The 17334-nt window shown below is 47.3% G+C and overlaps 2 protein-coding genes across 2 annotated transcripts in view; both read left to right on the plus strand.

Moving 5' to 3' along the window:
* The first annotated feature begins 1234 nt into the window (after positions 1-1234).
* Positions 1235-13682, plus strand: LOC120023468 (polycystin-1-like). The gene is made up of 9 exons (XM_038967496.1): positions 1235-1462; positions 1749-2218; positions 2415-2675; positions 5277-5385; positions 5701-5832; positions 9681-9856; positions 11538-11674; positions 11973-13635; positions 13673-13682. The coding sequence occupies exons 1-9, from the start codon at positions 1235-1237 to the stop codon at positions 13680-13682; spliced, it is 3186 nt and encodes a 1061-aa protein (XP_038823424.1).
* LOC120018245 (polycystin-1-like) overlaps positions 13662-17334 on the plus strand; it is a 70376-nt gene continuing 66703 nt past the window's right edge. The window contains exons 1-5 of the mRNA XM_038961338.1: positions 13662-14584; positions 14796-15040; positions 15569-15821; positions 16020-16250; positions 16514-16728. Coding sequence (XP_038817266.1) covers positions 13697-14584; positions 14796-15040; positions 15569-15821; positions 16020-16250; positions 16514-16728 — 1832 coding nt within the window. The 5' untranslated portion in view covers positions 13662-13696. The remainder of the gene's footprint in view (positions 14585-14795; positions 15041-15568; positions 15822-16019; positions 16251-16513; positions 16729-17334) is intronic.

A 17334-nucleotide genomic window follows, 5' to 3' on the forward strand; every position in this document is an offset into this window, starting at 1 on the left:
CCCGAATCAACTATCAGGCCCGGCCCGAATCAACTATCAGGCCCGGCCCGAATCAACTATCAGGCCCGGCCCGAATCAACTATCAGGCCCGGCCCGAATCAACTATCAGGCCCGGCCCGAATCAACTATCAGGCCCGGTCCGAATCAACTATCAGGCCCGGCCCGAATCAACTATCAGGCCCGGTCCGAATCAACTATCAGGCCCGGCCCGAATCAACTATCAGGCCCGGCCCGAATCAACTATCAGGCCCGGTCCGAATCAACTATCAGGCCCGGCTGAACATCTACTTTTTAACATCACGTTTTTTGTTGGGGGGGGGGGCAGGATAATTAACGAAAAGGCAATTCACATTAACTTTGAACGCTTTTATAATATTTTTTACTTTGCAAAATGTATCACGAGAGGTACCTGATCCGGCCACATAGGTTCTGGATCATAACAGTCCAAAACGTAGAGGTGGGTTAGGGTTAGGTAGAGGTGGGTTAGGGTTAGGTAGAGGTGGGTTAGGGTTAGGTAGAGGTGGGTTAGGGTTAGGTAGAGGTGGGTTAGGGTTAGGTAGAGGTGGGTTAGGGTTAGGTAGAGGTGGGTTAGGGTTAGGTAGAGGTGGGTTAGGGTTAGGTAGAGGTGGGTTAGGGTTAGGTAGAGGTGGGTTAGGGTTAGGTAGAGGTGGGTTAGGGTTAGGTAGAGGTGCCGGATCCTGTTCTGTCTCAAATTAAGCACTGGATGTTATGTTGATGTTTCTGTCATGTGGATGTTTCTGTCATGATGATGTTTCTGTCATAATGTTTCTGTCATGATGATGTTTCTGTCATGATGATGTTTCTGTCATGATGATGTTTCTGTCATAATTATGTTTCTGTCATGTGGATGTCTCTGTCATGATGATGTTTCTGTCATGATGATGTTTCTGTCATGATGATGTTTCTGTCATGTTGATGTTTCTGTCATGATGATGTTTCTGTCATGATGATGTTTCTGTCATGATGACGTTTCTGTCATGTTGATGTTTCTGTCATGACAATGTTTCTGTCATGATGATGTTTCTGTCATAATGTTTCTGTCATGATGTTTCTGTCATGATGATGTTTCTGTCATGATGATGTTTCTGTCATGAAGATGTTTCTGTCATGTTGATGTTTCTGTCATGATGTTGTTTCTGTCATGATGACCCCGACTCTCCTCCCTCCAGGATGTGGTGGTCCCCTATGTCATCCTGTGGCTCTGTGTGTCTCCATGGAGCCCAGCACCTCCACCCCTTTACCCTCCACCTCCTGCCCTCCTCCCCAGCAGTGGTGCCCCTTCCTGGGTCGCTGCCTACCCCTAGCCAGCCCCTGCCACTCTGGATCCTGTGCCAACTGTACCCAGGCAGACCCTCTGCCACCCGGGGCGCTGCGTCCTAGCTACAGCCTGGTGGATGAGGTGGTGGTTAAACTGCCTGCTGGACCTGTTACACACATACTGGTGAGTGGATGGACGCACACACACACACACACACACACACACACACACACACACACACACACACACACACACACACACACACACACACACACACACACACACACGCACGCGCGCACACACACACACACACACACACACACACACACACACACACACACACACCAAATGAACACAATGATGAAAGAACAAAACACCTACAGTGATACACACAACTACACACAACAAAACACAACTAGTACTTTTAAAACACACTGACCTCCTCTCTCCTCCTCTCCTTTCCCCTTAGGTGAGGGAGCGTGTCGAGGACCTGCTGGTCTCCCCCGGCGACATCATCGGCCTGCAGCACGACGCCGGCCCCGCCTCCCTGCTCCGCTGTGACCCTTCACCCCAGTCGCCGTGGCGACAGCCAATCCTGGCCCTCAACCAATCCGACTGGCTGTGGGCCAACTCCAACCAATCAGAAGGTTCCGTGGACCTGGACCAGAGCGTTGAAATAACCCTGGAGGATGTTCGAGGAGGAGGCTGGGCTGCGGACGTGGTCTGCCCGATCAGGGTGCTCTACGTTGGGCATAGTGAGACCCAGCTACAGGGGTCCCAGCTCTCCTCCGGCCTCCCCCAGCCGGGGCTCTATAGCCTGGAGGTGACCTCCGACGACCCTGCCTTCCCCGTCACGGCGTCATGTCCCGTCCGCGTGGTCCCTCCCCTGGGCCTCACCGTCCTCCACCCCCCCTCTCAGAACGGAACCTACTACTTCAGGTAACGTGATGTGTTGTGTTGTGTGTTGTGTGTGTTGTGTTTGATTGGATTGGATTCATAAATGACTTTATTAATATTCTGTCTTGTATATTCTGTTTATTGTAAGATATTATCAGTACCATTTCACCTGGTCAAATTCCTGGCACATGTGAATTAATGTACTTGGCAAATACAAATGATTGTGATTGTGATCCAGGCCCAACCAGACGGTGGTTCTGCTCCGGGTCCACTCCCAGTACGGAGCCAAAGTCCACTGGCAGGGAAGCAACCAGAGTGTCTTCTTCCAGGACCACTGCCCCCCTGACTTCCTGCCCACTGTGGGGGAGTGTAGAGGGGCAGGCAGGGAAGGAGAACCAGGGAGCGGGGGGGAGAACCAGAGCCACAGTCTGTTTGCGGTGATAGATCTGGGGCTAGGGGACGAGAGGGGGCCAGTGGTGGTGAATCTGTCAGCACACAGGTCAGATATCTCTAGGATTCTATACATCCATACACTGAACAAAGGGTGCGTAATAGAACATAAAAGGGATCTTCGGCTGTCCCAATAGGAGAACCCTTTGGTTCCAGGTAGAACCCTTTTGGTTCCATGTTCCACAGAGGGTTCTACATGCAACCCAAAATGGTTCTACCCTGGAAACAAAAAAGGGTTCTACCTGGAACCAAAAAGGGTTCTGCTATGGGGACAGCGAACCCTTCTGGAACCCTTTTCTCTAAGAGTGTATCTACATACAGTATATCTACATACAGTATATCTACATATAGTATATCACATAGAGTATATCTAAATACAGTATATCACATACAGTATATCACATACAGTATATCTACATACAGTATATCTACATACAGTATATCACATATAGTATATCACATACAGTATATCTACATACAGTATATCTACATATAGTATATCACATAGAGTATATCAAAATACAGTATATCACATACAGTATATCTACATACAGTATATCTACATACAGTATATCACATACATTATATCACATACAGTATATCTACATACAGTATATCTACATACAGTACATCTACATACAGTATATCACATACAGTATATCACATACAGTATATCTACATACAGTATATCACATACAGTATATCACATACAGTATATCACATACAGTATATCTACATACAGTATATCTACATACAGTATATCACATACATTATATCACATACAGTATATCACATACAGTATATCACATACAGTATATCTACATACAGTATATCACATACAGTATATCACATACCATATATCTACATACAGTATATCTACATACAGTATATCACATACAGTATATCACATACAGTATATCTACATACAGTATATCTACATACAGTATATCACATACAGTATATCACATACAGTATATCTACATACAGTATATCTACATACAGTATATCACATACAGTATATCTACATACAGTATATCACATACAGTATATCACATACAGTATATCTACATTCAGTATATCACATACCATATATCTACATACAGTATATCTACATACAGTATATCACATACAGTATATCTACATACAGTATATCACATACAGTATATCACATACAGTATATCTACATACAGTATATCACATACAGTATATCTACATACAGTATATCTACATACAGTATATTTACATACAGTATATCACATAGAGTATATCACATAGAGTATATCTACATACAGTATATCACATACAGTATAGCACATACAGTATATCTACATACAGTATATCACATACAGTATATCACATACAGTATATCTACATACAGTATATCACATACAGTATATCACATACAGTATATCACATACAGTATATCTACATACAGTATATCACATACAGTATATCTACATACAGTATATCAAATAGAGTATATCTACATACAGTATATCACATACAGTATATCACATACAGTATATCTACATACAGTATATCACATACAGTATATCACATAAGTATATCACATACAGTATATCACATACATTATATCTACATACAGTATATCACATACAGTATATCTACATACAGTATATCACATACAGTATATCTACATACAGTATATCACATACAGTATATCTACAGACAGTAAATCTACATACAGTATATCACATAGAGTATATCTACATACAGTATATCTACATACAGTATATCACATACAGTATATCTACATACAGTATATCACATATAGTATATCACATAGAGTATATCTACATACAATATATCTACATACAATATATCACATACAGTATATCTACATACAGTATATCACATACAGTATATCACATACAGTATATCTACATACAATATATCACATACAGTATATCACATACAGTATATCACATACAGTATATCTACATACAGTATATCTACATACAGTATATCACATACAGTATATCACATACAGTATATCTACATACAGTATATCTACATACAGTATATCACATACAGTATATCACATACAGTATATCTACATACAGTATATCACATACAGTATATCTACATACAGTATATCACATACAGTATATCTACATACAGTATATCTACATACAGTATATCACATACAGTATATCTACATACAGTATATCTACATACAGTATATCACATATAGTATATCACATATAGTATATCACATACAGTATATCTACATACAGTATATCTACATACAGTATATCACATACAGTATATCACATACAGTATATCACATACAGTATATCACATACAGTATATCTACATACAGTATATCTACATACAGTGTGATTGTATAGACAGTATATCACATAGAGTATATCTACATACAGTATATCTACATACAGTATATCACATACAGTATATCACATACAGTATATCACATACAGTATATCTACATACAGTATATCTACATATAGTATATCACATACAGTATATCAGTCTGTTAGGGAAGCTAACACAAGTCTTCAAGTCTCAATGTTGCTCATCACGTGTGTGTGTGTGTGTGTGTGTGTGTGTGTGTGTGTGTGTGTGTGTGTGTGTGTGTGTGTGTGTGTGTGTGTGTGTGTGTGCACAGCGAGGTGACGGAGGCCAGTCTCAGCCTGTTGGTCGGGGTGGAGGAACCTCTGAGAGGTCTGGTGGTCCAGCCTCATCCCAGACACAGAGTCCTCATGGAATCAGTCGTGGTGAGTTTGATGTGTGTGTGTGTGTGTGTGTGTGTCTGTGTGTGTCTGTGTGTGTGTTGGGGGTCTGTGTGTTGGGGGGGTGTGTGTGGGGTGTGTGTGTGTGTGTGTGTGTGTGTGTGTGTGTGTGTGTGTGTGTGTGTGTGTGTGTGTGTGTGTGTGTGTGTGTCTGTGTGTGTTGGGTGTATGTGTGGTGTGTGTGTGTGTGTGTGTGTGTGTGTGTGTGTGTGTGTGTGTGTGTGTGTGTGTGTGTGTGTGTGTGTGTGTGTGTGTGTGTGTGTGTGTGTGTGTGTGTGATCTCCTCTCTGTGTGTTCCAGAGCTATACTGCTGCTGTAGAGGGAGGTTCCAACCCAACCTTTAAATGGACGGTGGATGATAAGCCCTACTTCACCTACTACAACACAGTGCTGAACATCATATACCAGAACCCAGCTGTCTACAAACTATCGGTGAGACACACACACACACACACACACACACACACACACACACACACACACACACACACACACACACACACACACACACACACACACCACACACACACACACACACACACACAGACACACACACACACACACACAATACAACATAGATGACACTGATATATGGGCCCCATGTCCTGCTACTTTCGGCATCAGTTTTCACCAGATCTGAGACTCCCCACCAACTCATCCACCACTTCTGTGCAACACCAGCATGACAAACAGAAAGAGTTCAAATCCTAGATCTGTAGTTATGGGAAATCTCTACCTCAGAAATGTGATGGGAAACCTCTGTTAACAGAGTCATAACAGGGTTATAACAGAGTCATAACAGAGTCAACAGAGTCATAACAGTGTCAACAGAGTTCTAACAGGGTTATAACAGAGTCATAACAGGGTTATAACAGAGTCATAACAGTGTCAACAGAGTCATAACAGAGTCAACAGAGTTCTAACAGGGTTATAACAGAGTCATAACAGAGTCAACAGGGTTATAACAGTGTCAACAGAGTCATAACACAGTCATAACAGAATCATAAAAGAGTCATAACAGAATCATAACAGAATCATGACAGAGTCAACAGAGTCATAACACAGTCATAACAGAATCATAAAAGAGTCATAACAGAATCATAACAGAATCATAACAGAGTCATAACAGTGTCATAACAGAGTCATAACAGTGTCAACAGAGTCATAACAGAGTCATAACAGTGTCAACAGAGTCATAACAGAATCATAACAGAGTCATAACAGTGTCAACAGAGTCATAACAGAATCATAACAGAATCATAACAGAATCATAACAGAGTCAACAGAGTCATAACAGAATCATAACAGAATCATAACAGAATCATAACAGAGTCAACAGAGTCATAACAGAGTCATAACAGAGTTATGAAGAACGTGTCGTAAGCTCCGTCCACAGCTAGCTTGAAATGTCACCCATGGAGCTATCCAATTGGTACCTTTTTGTAGAGCTCAATTGGTTGGTTCGTTGTCAAGGAGGGCGGTCACGTGTGTTTTGAATCAGAGGAGACTGGTTGGATCTCTGTATGGGGACTGGGACAGTAGAGGAAGACTGGTTGGATCTCTGTATGGGGACTGGGACAGTAGAGGAAGACTGGTTAGAACTCTGTATGGGGACTGGGACAGTAGAGAAAGACTGGTTGGATCTCTGTATGGGGACTGGGACAGTAGATGAAGACTGGTTGGATCTCTGTATAGGGACTGGGACAGTAGATGAAGACTGGTTAGAACTCTGTATGGGGACTGGGACAGTAGATGAAGACTGGTTAGAACTCTGTATGGGGACTGGGACAGTAGATGAAGACTGGTTAGATCTCTGTATGGGGACTGGGACAGTAGATAAAGACTGGTTGGATCTCTGTATAGGGACTGGGACAGTAGAGGAAGACTGGTTGGATCTCTGTATGGGGACTGGGACAGTAGATGAAGACTGGTTAGAACTCTGTATGGGGACTGGGACAGTAGATGAAGACTGGTTAGAACTCTGTATGGGGACTGGGACAGTAGATGAAGACTGGTTAGATCTCTGTATGGGGACTGGGACAGTAGATGAAGACTGGTTAGAACTCTGTATAGGGACTGGGACAGTAGATGAAGACTGGTTAGAACTCTGTATGGGGACTGGGACAGTGGAGGAAGACTGGTTAGATCTCTGTATAGGGACTGGGACAGTAGATGAAGACTGGTTAGAACTCTGTATAGGGACTGGGACAGTAGATGAAGACTGGTTAGAACTCTGTATGGGGACTGGGACAGTAGATGAAGACTGGTTAGAACTCTGTATGGGGACTGGGACAGTAGATGAAGACTGGTTAGAACTCTGTATGGGGACTGGGACAGTAGATGAAGACTGGTTGGATCTCTGTATGGGGACTGGGACAGTAGATGAAGACTGGTTGGATCTCTGTATGGGGACTGGGACAGTAGATGAAGACTGGTTAGAACTCTGTATAGGGACTGGGACAGTAGATGAAGACTGGTTAGAACTCTGTATGGGGACTGGGACAGTAGATGAAGACTGGTTAGAACTCTGTATGGGGACTGGGACAGTAGATGAAGACTGGTTAGAACTCTGTATAGGGACTGGGACAGTAGATGAAGACTGGTTAGAACTCTGTATGGGGACTGGGACAGTAGATGAAGACTGGTTAGAACTCTGTATAGGGACTGGGACAGTAGATGAAGACTGGTTATAACTCTGTATGGGGACTGGGACAGTAGATGAAGACTGGTTAGAACTCTGTATGGGGACTGGGACAGTAGATGAAGACTGGTTAGAACTCTGTATGGGGACTGGGACAGTAGATGAAGACTGGTTAGAACTCTGTATGGGGACTGGGACAGTAGATGAAGACTGGTTAGAACTCTGTATGGGGACTGGGACAGTAGATGAAGACTGGTTAGAACTCTGTATAGGGACTGGGACAGTAGATGAAGACTGGTTAGAACTCTGTATGGGGACTGGGACAGTAGACGAAGACTGGTTAAATCTCTGTACAGGGACTGGGACAGTAGATGAAGACTGGTTAGAACTCTGTATGGGGACTGGGACAGTAGATGAAGACTGGTTAGAACTCTGTATAGGGACTGGGACAGTAGATGAAGACTGGTTATAACTCTGTATAGGGACTGGGACAGTAGATGAAGACTGGTTAGAACTCTGTATGGGGACTGGGACAGTAGATGAAGACTGGTTAGAACTCTGTATGGGGACTGGGACAGTAGATGAAGACTGGTTAGAACTCTGTATGGGGACTGGGACAGTGGAGGAAGATATACGGTGAGCAACACACTGGTATCGGTTTGACCTTTAGAAACCCCCAGTAGTGCTGTTAGTATCTCGATGGGTGTAACATAGGACCTTGTGAAAGCTGTCCCTCATAAAGGACAATAAACACAATCAATCAATCAATGAATCAACGGATAAGGGGGAGCTCCCCCCCCCCCCCCCCCCTGTCCACCAGCCATATGGAACAGACACCTACTGGGATCAGGTAGAAGCAGAGAGAGACATGTGGAGAGTTGGGGGAGCTCCCCCCCCCCTGTCCACCAGCCATATGGAACAGACACCTGCTGGGATCAGGTAGAAGCAGAGAGAGACATGTGGAGAGTTGGGGGAGCTCTCCCCCCCCCCCCCCCCTGTCCACCAGCCATATGGAATAGACACCTGCTGGGATCAGGTAGAAGCAGAGAGAGATATGTGGAGAGTTGGGGGAGCTCCCCCCCCCTGTCCACCAGCCATATGGAACAGACACCTGCTGGGATCAGGTAGAAGCAGAGAGAGACATGTGGAGAGTTGGGAGAGTTCTCCACCCCCCCTGTCCACCAGCCATATGGAACAGACACCTGCTGGGATCAGGTAGAAACAGAGAGAGACATGTGGAGAGTTGGGGGAGCTCTCCCCCCCCCCCCCCTGTCCACCAGCCATATGGAACAGACACCTGCTGGGATCAGGTAGAAGCAGAGAGAGACATGTGGAGAGTTGGGAGAGCTCTCCCCCCCCTGTCCACCAGCCATATGGAACAGACACCTGCTGGGATCAGGTAGAAGCAGAGAGAGACATGTGGAGAGTTGGGAGAGCTCTCCCCCCCCTGTCCACCAGCCATATGGAACAGACACCTGCTGGGATCAGGTAGAAGCAGAGAGAGACATGTGGAGAGTTGGGAGAGCTCTCCCCCCCCTGTCCACCAGCGATATGGAACAGACACCTGCTGGGATCAGGTAGAAGCAGAGAGATGTGGGTAATCAATCCATCAACCAATCAATCTCCTCCTATCCTACAGGTGACGGCAATGAACCATGTGAGCAACCTGACGGACCACTTCAACGTGACGGTCGACCGTATGAACCCCATGGTCAACCTCACGGTCACCGGCGTGCCTGGCGTGGTCACGCAGGGCTCGGACCAGTTTCTGACCACAACCGTGGTCCTAGATATGTCCGTGGACGCCACCTTCCGGTAGGTTGTAGCGTGTGAGGGACACGCGCACACACACACACATACACACGCAAGCACGCACACCAACATATCATAAACACAGACCAAACCAAGCTAATGCTTAGACTGTCTCCTAAACATGTCTACATCTCTTTGAGACTGTCTCCTATACATGTCTACATCTCTCTGAGACTGAGACTGTCTCCTATACATGTCTACATCTCTCTGAGACTGTCTCCTATACATGTCTACATCTCTCTGAGACTGTCTCCTAAACATGTATACATCTCTCTGAGACTGTCTCCTATACATGTCTACATCTCTCTGAGACTGTCTCCTAAACATGTCTACATCTCTCTGAGACTGTCTCCTATACATGTCTACATCTCTCTGAGACTGTCTCCTATACATGTCTACATCTCTCTGAGACTGTCTCCTATACATGTCTACATCTCTTTGAGACTGTCTCCTATACATGTCTACATCTCTCTGAGACTGAGACTGTCTCCTATACATGTATACATCTCTCTGAGACTGTCTCCTATACATGTCTACATCTCTCTGAGACTGTCTCCTATACATGTCTACATCTCTCTGAGACTGTCTCCTATACATGTCTACATCTCTCTGAGACTGAGACTGTCTCCTATACATGTCTACATCTCTCTGAGACTGTCTCCTATACATGTCTACATCTCTCTGAGACTGAGACTGTCTCCTATACATGTCTACATCTCTCTGAGACTGTCTCCTAAACATGTATACATCTCTCTGAGACTGTCTCCTATACATGTCTACATCTCTCTGAGACTGTCTCCTAAACATGTATACATCTCTCTGAGACTGTCTCCTATACATGTCTACATCTCTCTGAGACTGTCTCCTATACATGTCTACATCTCTCTGAGACTGTCTCCTAAACATGTATACATCTCTCTGAGACTGTCTCCTAAACATGTATACATCTCTCTGAGACTGTCTCCTATACATGTCTACATCTCTCTGAGACTGTCTCCTATACATGTCTACATCTCTCTGAGACTGTCTCCTATACATGTCTACATCTCTCTGAGACTGTCTCCTATACATGTCTACATCTCTCTGAGACTGTCTCCTAAACATGTCTACATCTCTCTGAGACTGTCTCCTATACATGTCTACAGATCTCTTTTTCTCTCTCTTTGACACATGACACACACACACACACACACACACACACACACACACACACACACACACACACACACACACACACACACACACACACACACACACACACACACACACACACACAGTCTCTGTGTGTGATAATGGCAGCCTTCTATGTGGGACAGGGTTTTGATTTACAGTCTTGTGGTTAGAGCAGATTGCTGACAGGAATGTTCCCCTCCGTTTCTCTCTCTCCTTCCCTCTCTCTCTCCACTCTATCGTTTTACCTCCATCTCCCTCCTTCCCTCCTTCCCTCCGTCTCTCTTCACTCTCTTGTTCATCTCAGTGAGCGATCCAGAGTTTCCACTCCTCTCTCTCCAAACCCTCCACTGCTTCTCAGACACTAGTTTAACTTTCCAGAATGTGTGTGTGTGTGTGTGTCTGTGTGTGTGTGTGTGTGTGTGTGTGTGTGTGTGTGTGTGTGTGTGTGTGTCTGTGTCTGTGTCTGTGTCTGTGTGTGTGTGTATTGATTGTATTGTGCCCTGTCCCCCAGGTGGTCGTTTGGAGACGGAGGTTACCAGGAGTATGACTTTAAACCTCCCTACAACACCTCCCTGTACCCTCCCCTACCAGACTCCCCTACACAGGTGCTCCTGCCCAACAAAGTCAAATACAAGTACCCCCAGCCAGGTCTGTTAATCCACCTCTCTACTGGCTTATAGTATTCATGCTATATTTACAGTATTTTATTTTAAAACAGCTGGTTTTACAGAAATACCGGTTAGAAGATTACCGGATTCAGGAGGGAATAAGCAGGAAATCTACAATCCTCCAACCTGCATTTCTGAAAAACCGGGGAATTTTGGGAATGTTACCAAGATTTATCAACCCTATCTGGGAGTGTCACTGGGAATGTCTTGTTACATTTTGGAAAAGTGGACAATGTCATGCTTTTCTCTTTCCCCCTCCCCTCCCTGTCTCTCTGTAGGAGTGTACACCGTCCTGGTGTCTGTGTCTAACCGCTACGAGAACAGAACCCAGCGCATCGACATGCACGTCTACAGTGTTCTTACCCACGTCGACATAGAAACAGAGCCCCGCCTCCTCCAGGCCGGCCAACCAGCAGCATTTGAGGCTCACGCCTTGCCCTCGGCCTATGGCATTGTCTATACGTGGGATTTTGGCGATGGCTCCGCCTCCAGGGAGGGGCCTCAACGTCGCGTCAACCACACCTACGGGGTCGGCCACAGTGGCGTCCATAACGTGTGTGTGTCCGTGAATAATACGATCAGCTGGACGAAGGCCTGCGCTGAGATGTTGGTGTACGAGGAGATTAAAGGGTTAACGGCGACCTCCTCCGCCCCGACCGAGCTCAACACCCCGACGATGATCTCTGCACACCTGGAGGCAGGTAACAACGTCACCTGGAGCTTCGACATGGGCGACGGGTCCATGGTGACGACGGCGGATTCCGAGGTTCCGCACACCTACGTGAAAGACGGGAACTACACGGTAAACGTGACGGCGTGGAACGCGGTGAGCGCCCGCTGGACCCTGGTACCTGTCCAGGTGTTGGTGCTGCAGGTGGTGAGGCTGGAGCCGGCGGGCTGCGTCCGGGAGCTGACCCAGGTCCACTTCCAGGCCTTCGTTTCGGGGAATGCCTCCTCTCACCTGTATGAGTGGAGCTTCGGGGACGGGACCCCCAACCAGACACACCTGGGCAGCCCCAGGATCAGCCACTCCTACTGGGGCAGTGGGGACTACCATCTCTCCCTGCTGCTGTCCAGCGGCGTCAACAAGGCCAACTTCTTTGCGTGGGTGTGCGTCCAGCCGGCGGTGTCCAACGTGACCCTGACCCCAGAGAAGAACAACTTCAGACTGGGGGAGGAGAGCCGGTTCAGGGCCAGCGCCCGGCCAGACTTCGACTACACCTACCTATGGGATTTTGGGGTGATTGACGACTCTACACCTGTCCAGGGCCATAAGGACATGGTGTTCACCTATAAAAGCCCTGGTCAGTACCTGGTGACGGTCACTGTGTCCAACAACATCTCCTGCAGTAACGACAGCGTTCTGATTCAGATCCAGCGGCCGGTAGGACTAGTTCTGATCCAACATAACGGGACTAGATCCAATAACCTGACTCTGAGGGAGGTGTACCTCTTCACCACCTCTTCGCTGGCGCCCGCCATCTTCTACACCTGGGATTTCGGCGACGGAACGCCCCTCACCCCCGGGCCGAACGTGACACACGCCTACAACGTCTCTGGAGTCTTCAATGTCACGCTGACGGCGGCAAACCCGGTGAGCAGCAACCACACCCGGGTTGCCGTGGCAGTCCTGGCACCCATCCGCGGCCTGGTGGTCAACGCTGATCGGGTCAACGTCCCCATAAACGCCACAGTCAACTTCAAGGCTCACCTCGAGGAAGGCGACGGTGTGCGGTTTTCGTGGAACCTGTGTGACGGTTGCACGCCCAGGCTCCAAGAATGGAAGACTCATTACACCTTCCGGTCGGTGGGGACGTACAACGTCATCGTCACGGCAGAGAGCGACGTGGGCTCAGCCCAGGCCAGCGTGTACATCTACGTGCTGCGGGAGCTGGAGGGGCTGCAGATCCAGCCTGAGGAGGAGATGGGGGGCGAGGGGGGGTGTTGCTATGCCACCAACCGTCTGCTCCACCTCCAGGCCGCGCTGAGGGAAGGGACCAACATGTCCTTTAGCTGGAACCTCCTCAGGGAGTTGGCGCCGGTCAGCACTGCGCTCAACCTCAGCGGGAAGACCATCCCGGTCAACTTCTCCACCCCTGGTCCCTGTGACGTCTTCCTACGGGCCACCAACCTCCTCGGAACGCTTGCGGTGAACAGAACCATCCAGTTCCTCGATCCGGTTGGAGAGCTGTACCTGGAGACCAGCGTCAACCCCGTGGCGGTCAACTCCTCCACTAACCTGACGGTGTTGGCCAGTAAAGGCTCGGACATGCAGTACCGGTGGTCGGCTGATGAGGGCGCTCTAGGCGGGAATGAGCCCTCTGTGGTTCATTGGTTCACTAGTCCAGGGATGAAGGTCGTTACTGTGGAAGTGTCCAATGAGGTCAGCACCGAGACGGTGTCGAAGTTCATTGACGTCCAGGAAGTGGTAACGGGATTGACGTTCTCTACGACTAACGTCACGGAGCAGAACTTTGTGGCCACCGGCGTCAACGTCTCCCTCCACGGAGAATTAAGGACCGGCACCACCGTATCTTGGACCTGGCTGTTACTGGGCAGAACAGAGATTGGACGGACGGTGTCCCATGTTTTCCGTGAACCAGGGCCGTTCACCGTTATGCTAAACGCTACCAACGACGTTAGCGGCGAGACGTTTTCCAGAGAGTTGACGGTACAGGATAAGATTCAGGGGTTGGAGCTGAGGGCCAGTAAGAGGATCGCGGCGGTCGGGGAGAGGGTGGAGTTTACCATCGCCAAGGCGTCAGGGACGAACGTGAGCTTCATCCTCAGCATCAGCGGAGACTCGACCGTGTTCGGCCTCAACCAGACCTACGTTCACCAGTTCAGCCGGGTCGACACCTACATGGTAAACCTGACCGCACACAACCAGGTGAGATACAGGAGTTCCAGGGGAGAATGCATCGGGTTTAGATTATCTTTTTTGTATTACTATTTATTTTTATTAAGCATTTTAATATCGTTGTAGTTGATAAACAAAATTACAACTCAATACTATTTCATGACATATATTCTCATATGATAGTTGATGTTTGTTGTGTTTTCCTTTGTCTTGTTTTACCGTAATCTCATAATTTCCCCAGGTGAGTTCTGAGCGGCGCCACCTGCAGGTGGAGGTGATGGAGCCAGTGAGCATGCTGAGTATCCTGGACTGCTGTGACGCCGCCATGCCTGTGGGCGTCAAGAAGACCTTGGTAGCCGACATCCTGACAGGAAACCCGGTGACCTTCCTGTGGACCTTTGACCTTAACCACCTCCCCCTTCCCCACATCGGGAAGGAGGTGACCTACAACCCCGACCAGGCCGGGTCACTCACCATCTACCTGAGGTAAGGTATCAACTGAGTACGGGGCTTGTGACGCAGAGGGATCAGTTCCCGCTGGCGCCGCCAATACCAAAATGTAGGCTATGAAAAGTCTTTACTGTAAGTCTGTACTGTAAGTCTGTTGTAAATGAGGCCGTGTCACTCACCCTCTAGTTGAGGTGATGTACCAACTGAATATGGGACTCACAACACAAAGGTTGTGCCTTCTGCCAGAAACACCAATACTCTCTGTTGAAGTACCAACTGAGCCTTCCTTTGCAACGCCAAAATTCCCCAGGTTTTACAGACATCCTGGTTGGAGGTTCCAGGATATCCTGCTGATTCTCTTCTGATTTCGGGAATCTTCTAACCAGGATTTTTGGAAATGCTTGTAATTTGGGGAAAGTTACTGTAATTTTGTAACCCTACGAACAATGGCAAGGTTGTTGGTTCGATTCCCGCCGGGGCCACCAATATGAAAACCCACACACTCTGTTACATGTTGCTTTGTGTTTTCTATCTGCTAAATTCTATCTGTCTTAATGCATCCAGGGCATTCAACCTGCTAAACGGCCAGAACATCACATGGCACATCCAGGTGCAGAACGTTCTGACGGAGGCCCGGGTGGAGGCCCAGCCCAGAGACACCTTCATCAACAAGACGGTGATGCTGACGGCGGGCGTTGCCCCTCCATCCACACCCGTTACCTACCTCTGGGACTTTAGGGACGGCTCTGCGCCCCTGCTCTCTACCACCTCCTCTGTTGAACATGTGTACGCGTTTCCAGGTCAATACCTGGTCCAGGTACACTAGGTTTACATTATTTATTTATTATCATCAACATGTTTTTTACATGTTTATTTTCATGTGTTTCTTGATTTTGTATGAATGACAGCAAACCCAATTTCCCTTTTCTACTGTAAACCAACCCCCAATACCATTTTATAACAAACACAAATCTTATAAACACAGATTGACCGTAATTCTCCTCCCCACCACTAGGTGAACTGTAGTAACTTGGTGAGCTGGGTGGTAGCCAGGGTGGAGGTGACCATCGGGGTGTTGGAGTGTGAGGAGCCAGAGGTCCAGGTAGTCCAGGCTCCTAGGCTAGCCATCTGGCGCTACCAGCCCACCCTGGTGGAGGCTAGCGTGGACCTGAAGGCTTGCATCCGCTACGGAGCCCAGTACCTCTGGGAGATCTTCGACACCCCGCACTGCAACCACGACCACTCGGTACCACACCTTAAATCAATATGTTGTTCTGTATTGTGTTGATTATCCACTGTCAATAATACAATCTCAAACAATTGACCCTTCGCTAAGCCCCGACCCATTGGTTACTGTTGCAACCTCGGGGGAAAAGTTATGGGCCAGGGCTTTGTGAAGGGTCACTTGTTGCACCTCAGCAGTCAAGTTTTCAAGATGGAGCACTTTCAGTACAGAGCAAAAACTGTGGTGATGATGCGTTGTGACTCTATTCACCCTCCGACCTCCAGGTGGCAGCACCTCTGGCCTCTAAGATCCCTCTCCCGGGGGAAGTAGACGTGCGACGGCTGCAGCTCTCGGTGCCCAAGATGGCTCTGCGTTCGGGGAACTACTCGCTGGTGTTCTCCCTGTCCTACCAGGGGGTTCCCCTGAGGAAGGCTGCCTGTCTACAGCTGACCGTCATGGCCGCCCGCCTGGTACCTATCATAGAGGGAGGGACCTACAGGTAAGAGGGGCAGATGCCGTTGAAGGAGTAGTTCTTTTTTTTTTACAATAAAAATAGCTGTCTAAATAACACAATAAAATCACTTGATTGCAGGCCGAGATAAAAATAAGATTTAAAAACCTTAAAGGAGGAGTTCAGTATTTGTAAACTCTGTTAGATGGTTCCTCAACCTGAAAGTAGGTTATGGGCCAGGAGAAACTGTAATCCATAGCCCATTGTAGACTACTTTCAGGGGCCAGGAGAAACTGTAATCCATAGTCCATTGTAGACTACTTTCATGGGCCAGGAGAAACTGTAATCCATAGCCCATTGTAGACTACTTTCAGGGGCCAGGAGAAACTGTAATCCATAGCCCATTGTAGACTACTTTCAGGGGCCAGGAGAAACTGTAATCCATAGTCCATTGTAGACTACTTTCATGGGCCAGGAGAAACTGTAATCCGTAGCCCATTATAGACTACTTTCAGGGGCCGGGAGAAACTGTAATCCATAGTCCATTGTAGACTACTTTCAGGGGCCAGGAGAAACTGTAATCCATAGTCCATTGTAGACTACTTTCAGGGGCCAGGAGAAACTGTAATCCATAGTCCATTCTAGACTACTTTC

The sequence above is a fragment of the Salvelinus namaycush genome, chromosome 2, assembly GCF_016432855.1.
Source record: "Salvelinus namaycush isolate Seneca chromosome 2, SaNama_1.0, whole genome shotgun sequence".
Lineage (NCBI taxonomy): Eukaryota > Metazoa > Chordata > Actinopteri > Salmoniformes > Salmonidae > Salvelinus > Salvelinus namaycush.

What these genes read in the sequence shown, in the direction of transcription:
- LOC120023468 (XM_038967496.1), top strand. Translation starts at nt 1,235, where the DNA reads ATGGAGCCCAGCACCTCCACCCCTTTACCCTCCACCTCCTGCCCTCCT. An exon ending in GACCTGTTACACACATACTG is followed by an intron (nt 1,463 to 1,748) that starts GTGAGTGGATGG and finishes CTTTCCCCTTAG; the next exon opens with GTGAGGGAGCGTGTCGAGGA. An exon ending in GTGAATCTGTCAGCACACAG is followed by an intron (nt 2,676 to 5,276) that starts GTCAGATATCTC and finishes GTGTGTGCACAG; the next exon opens with CGAGGTGACGGAGGCCAGTC.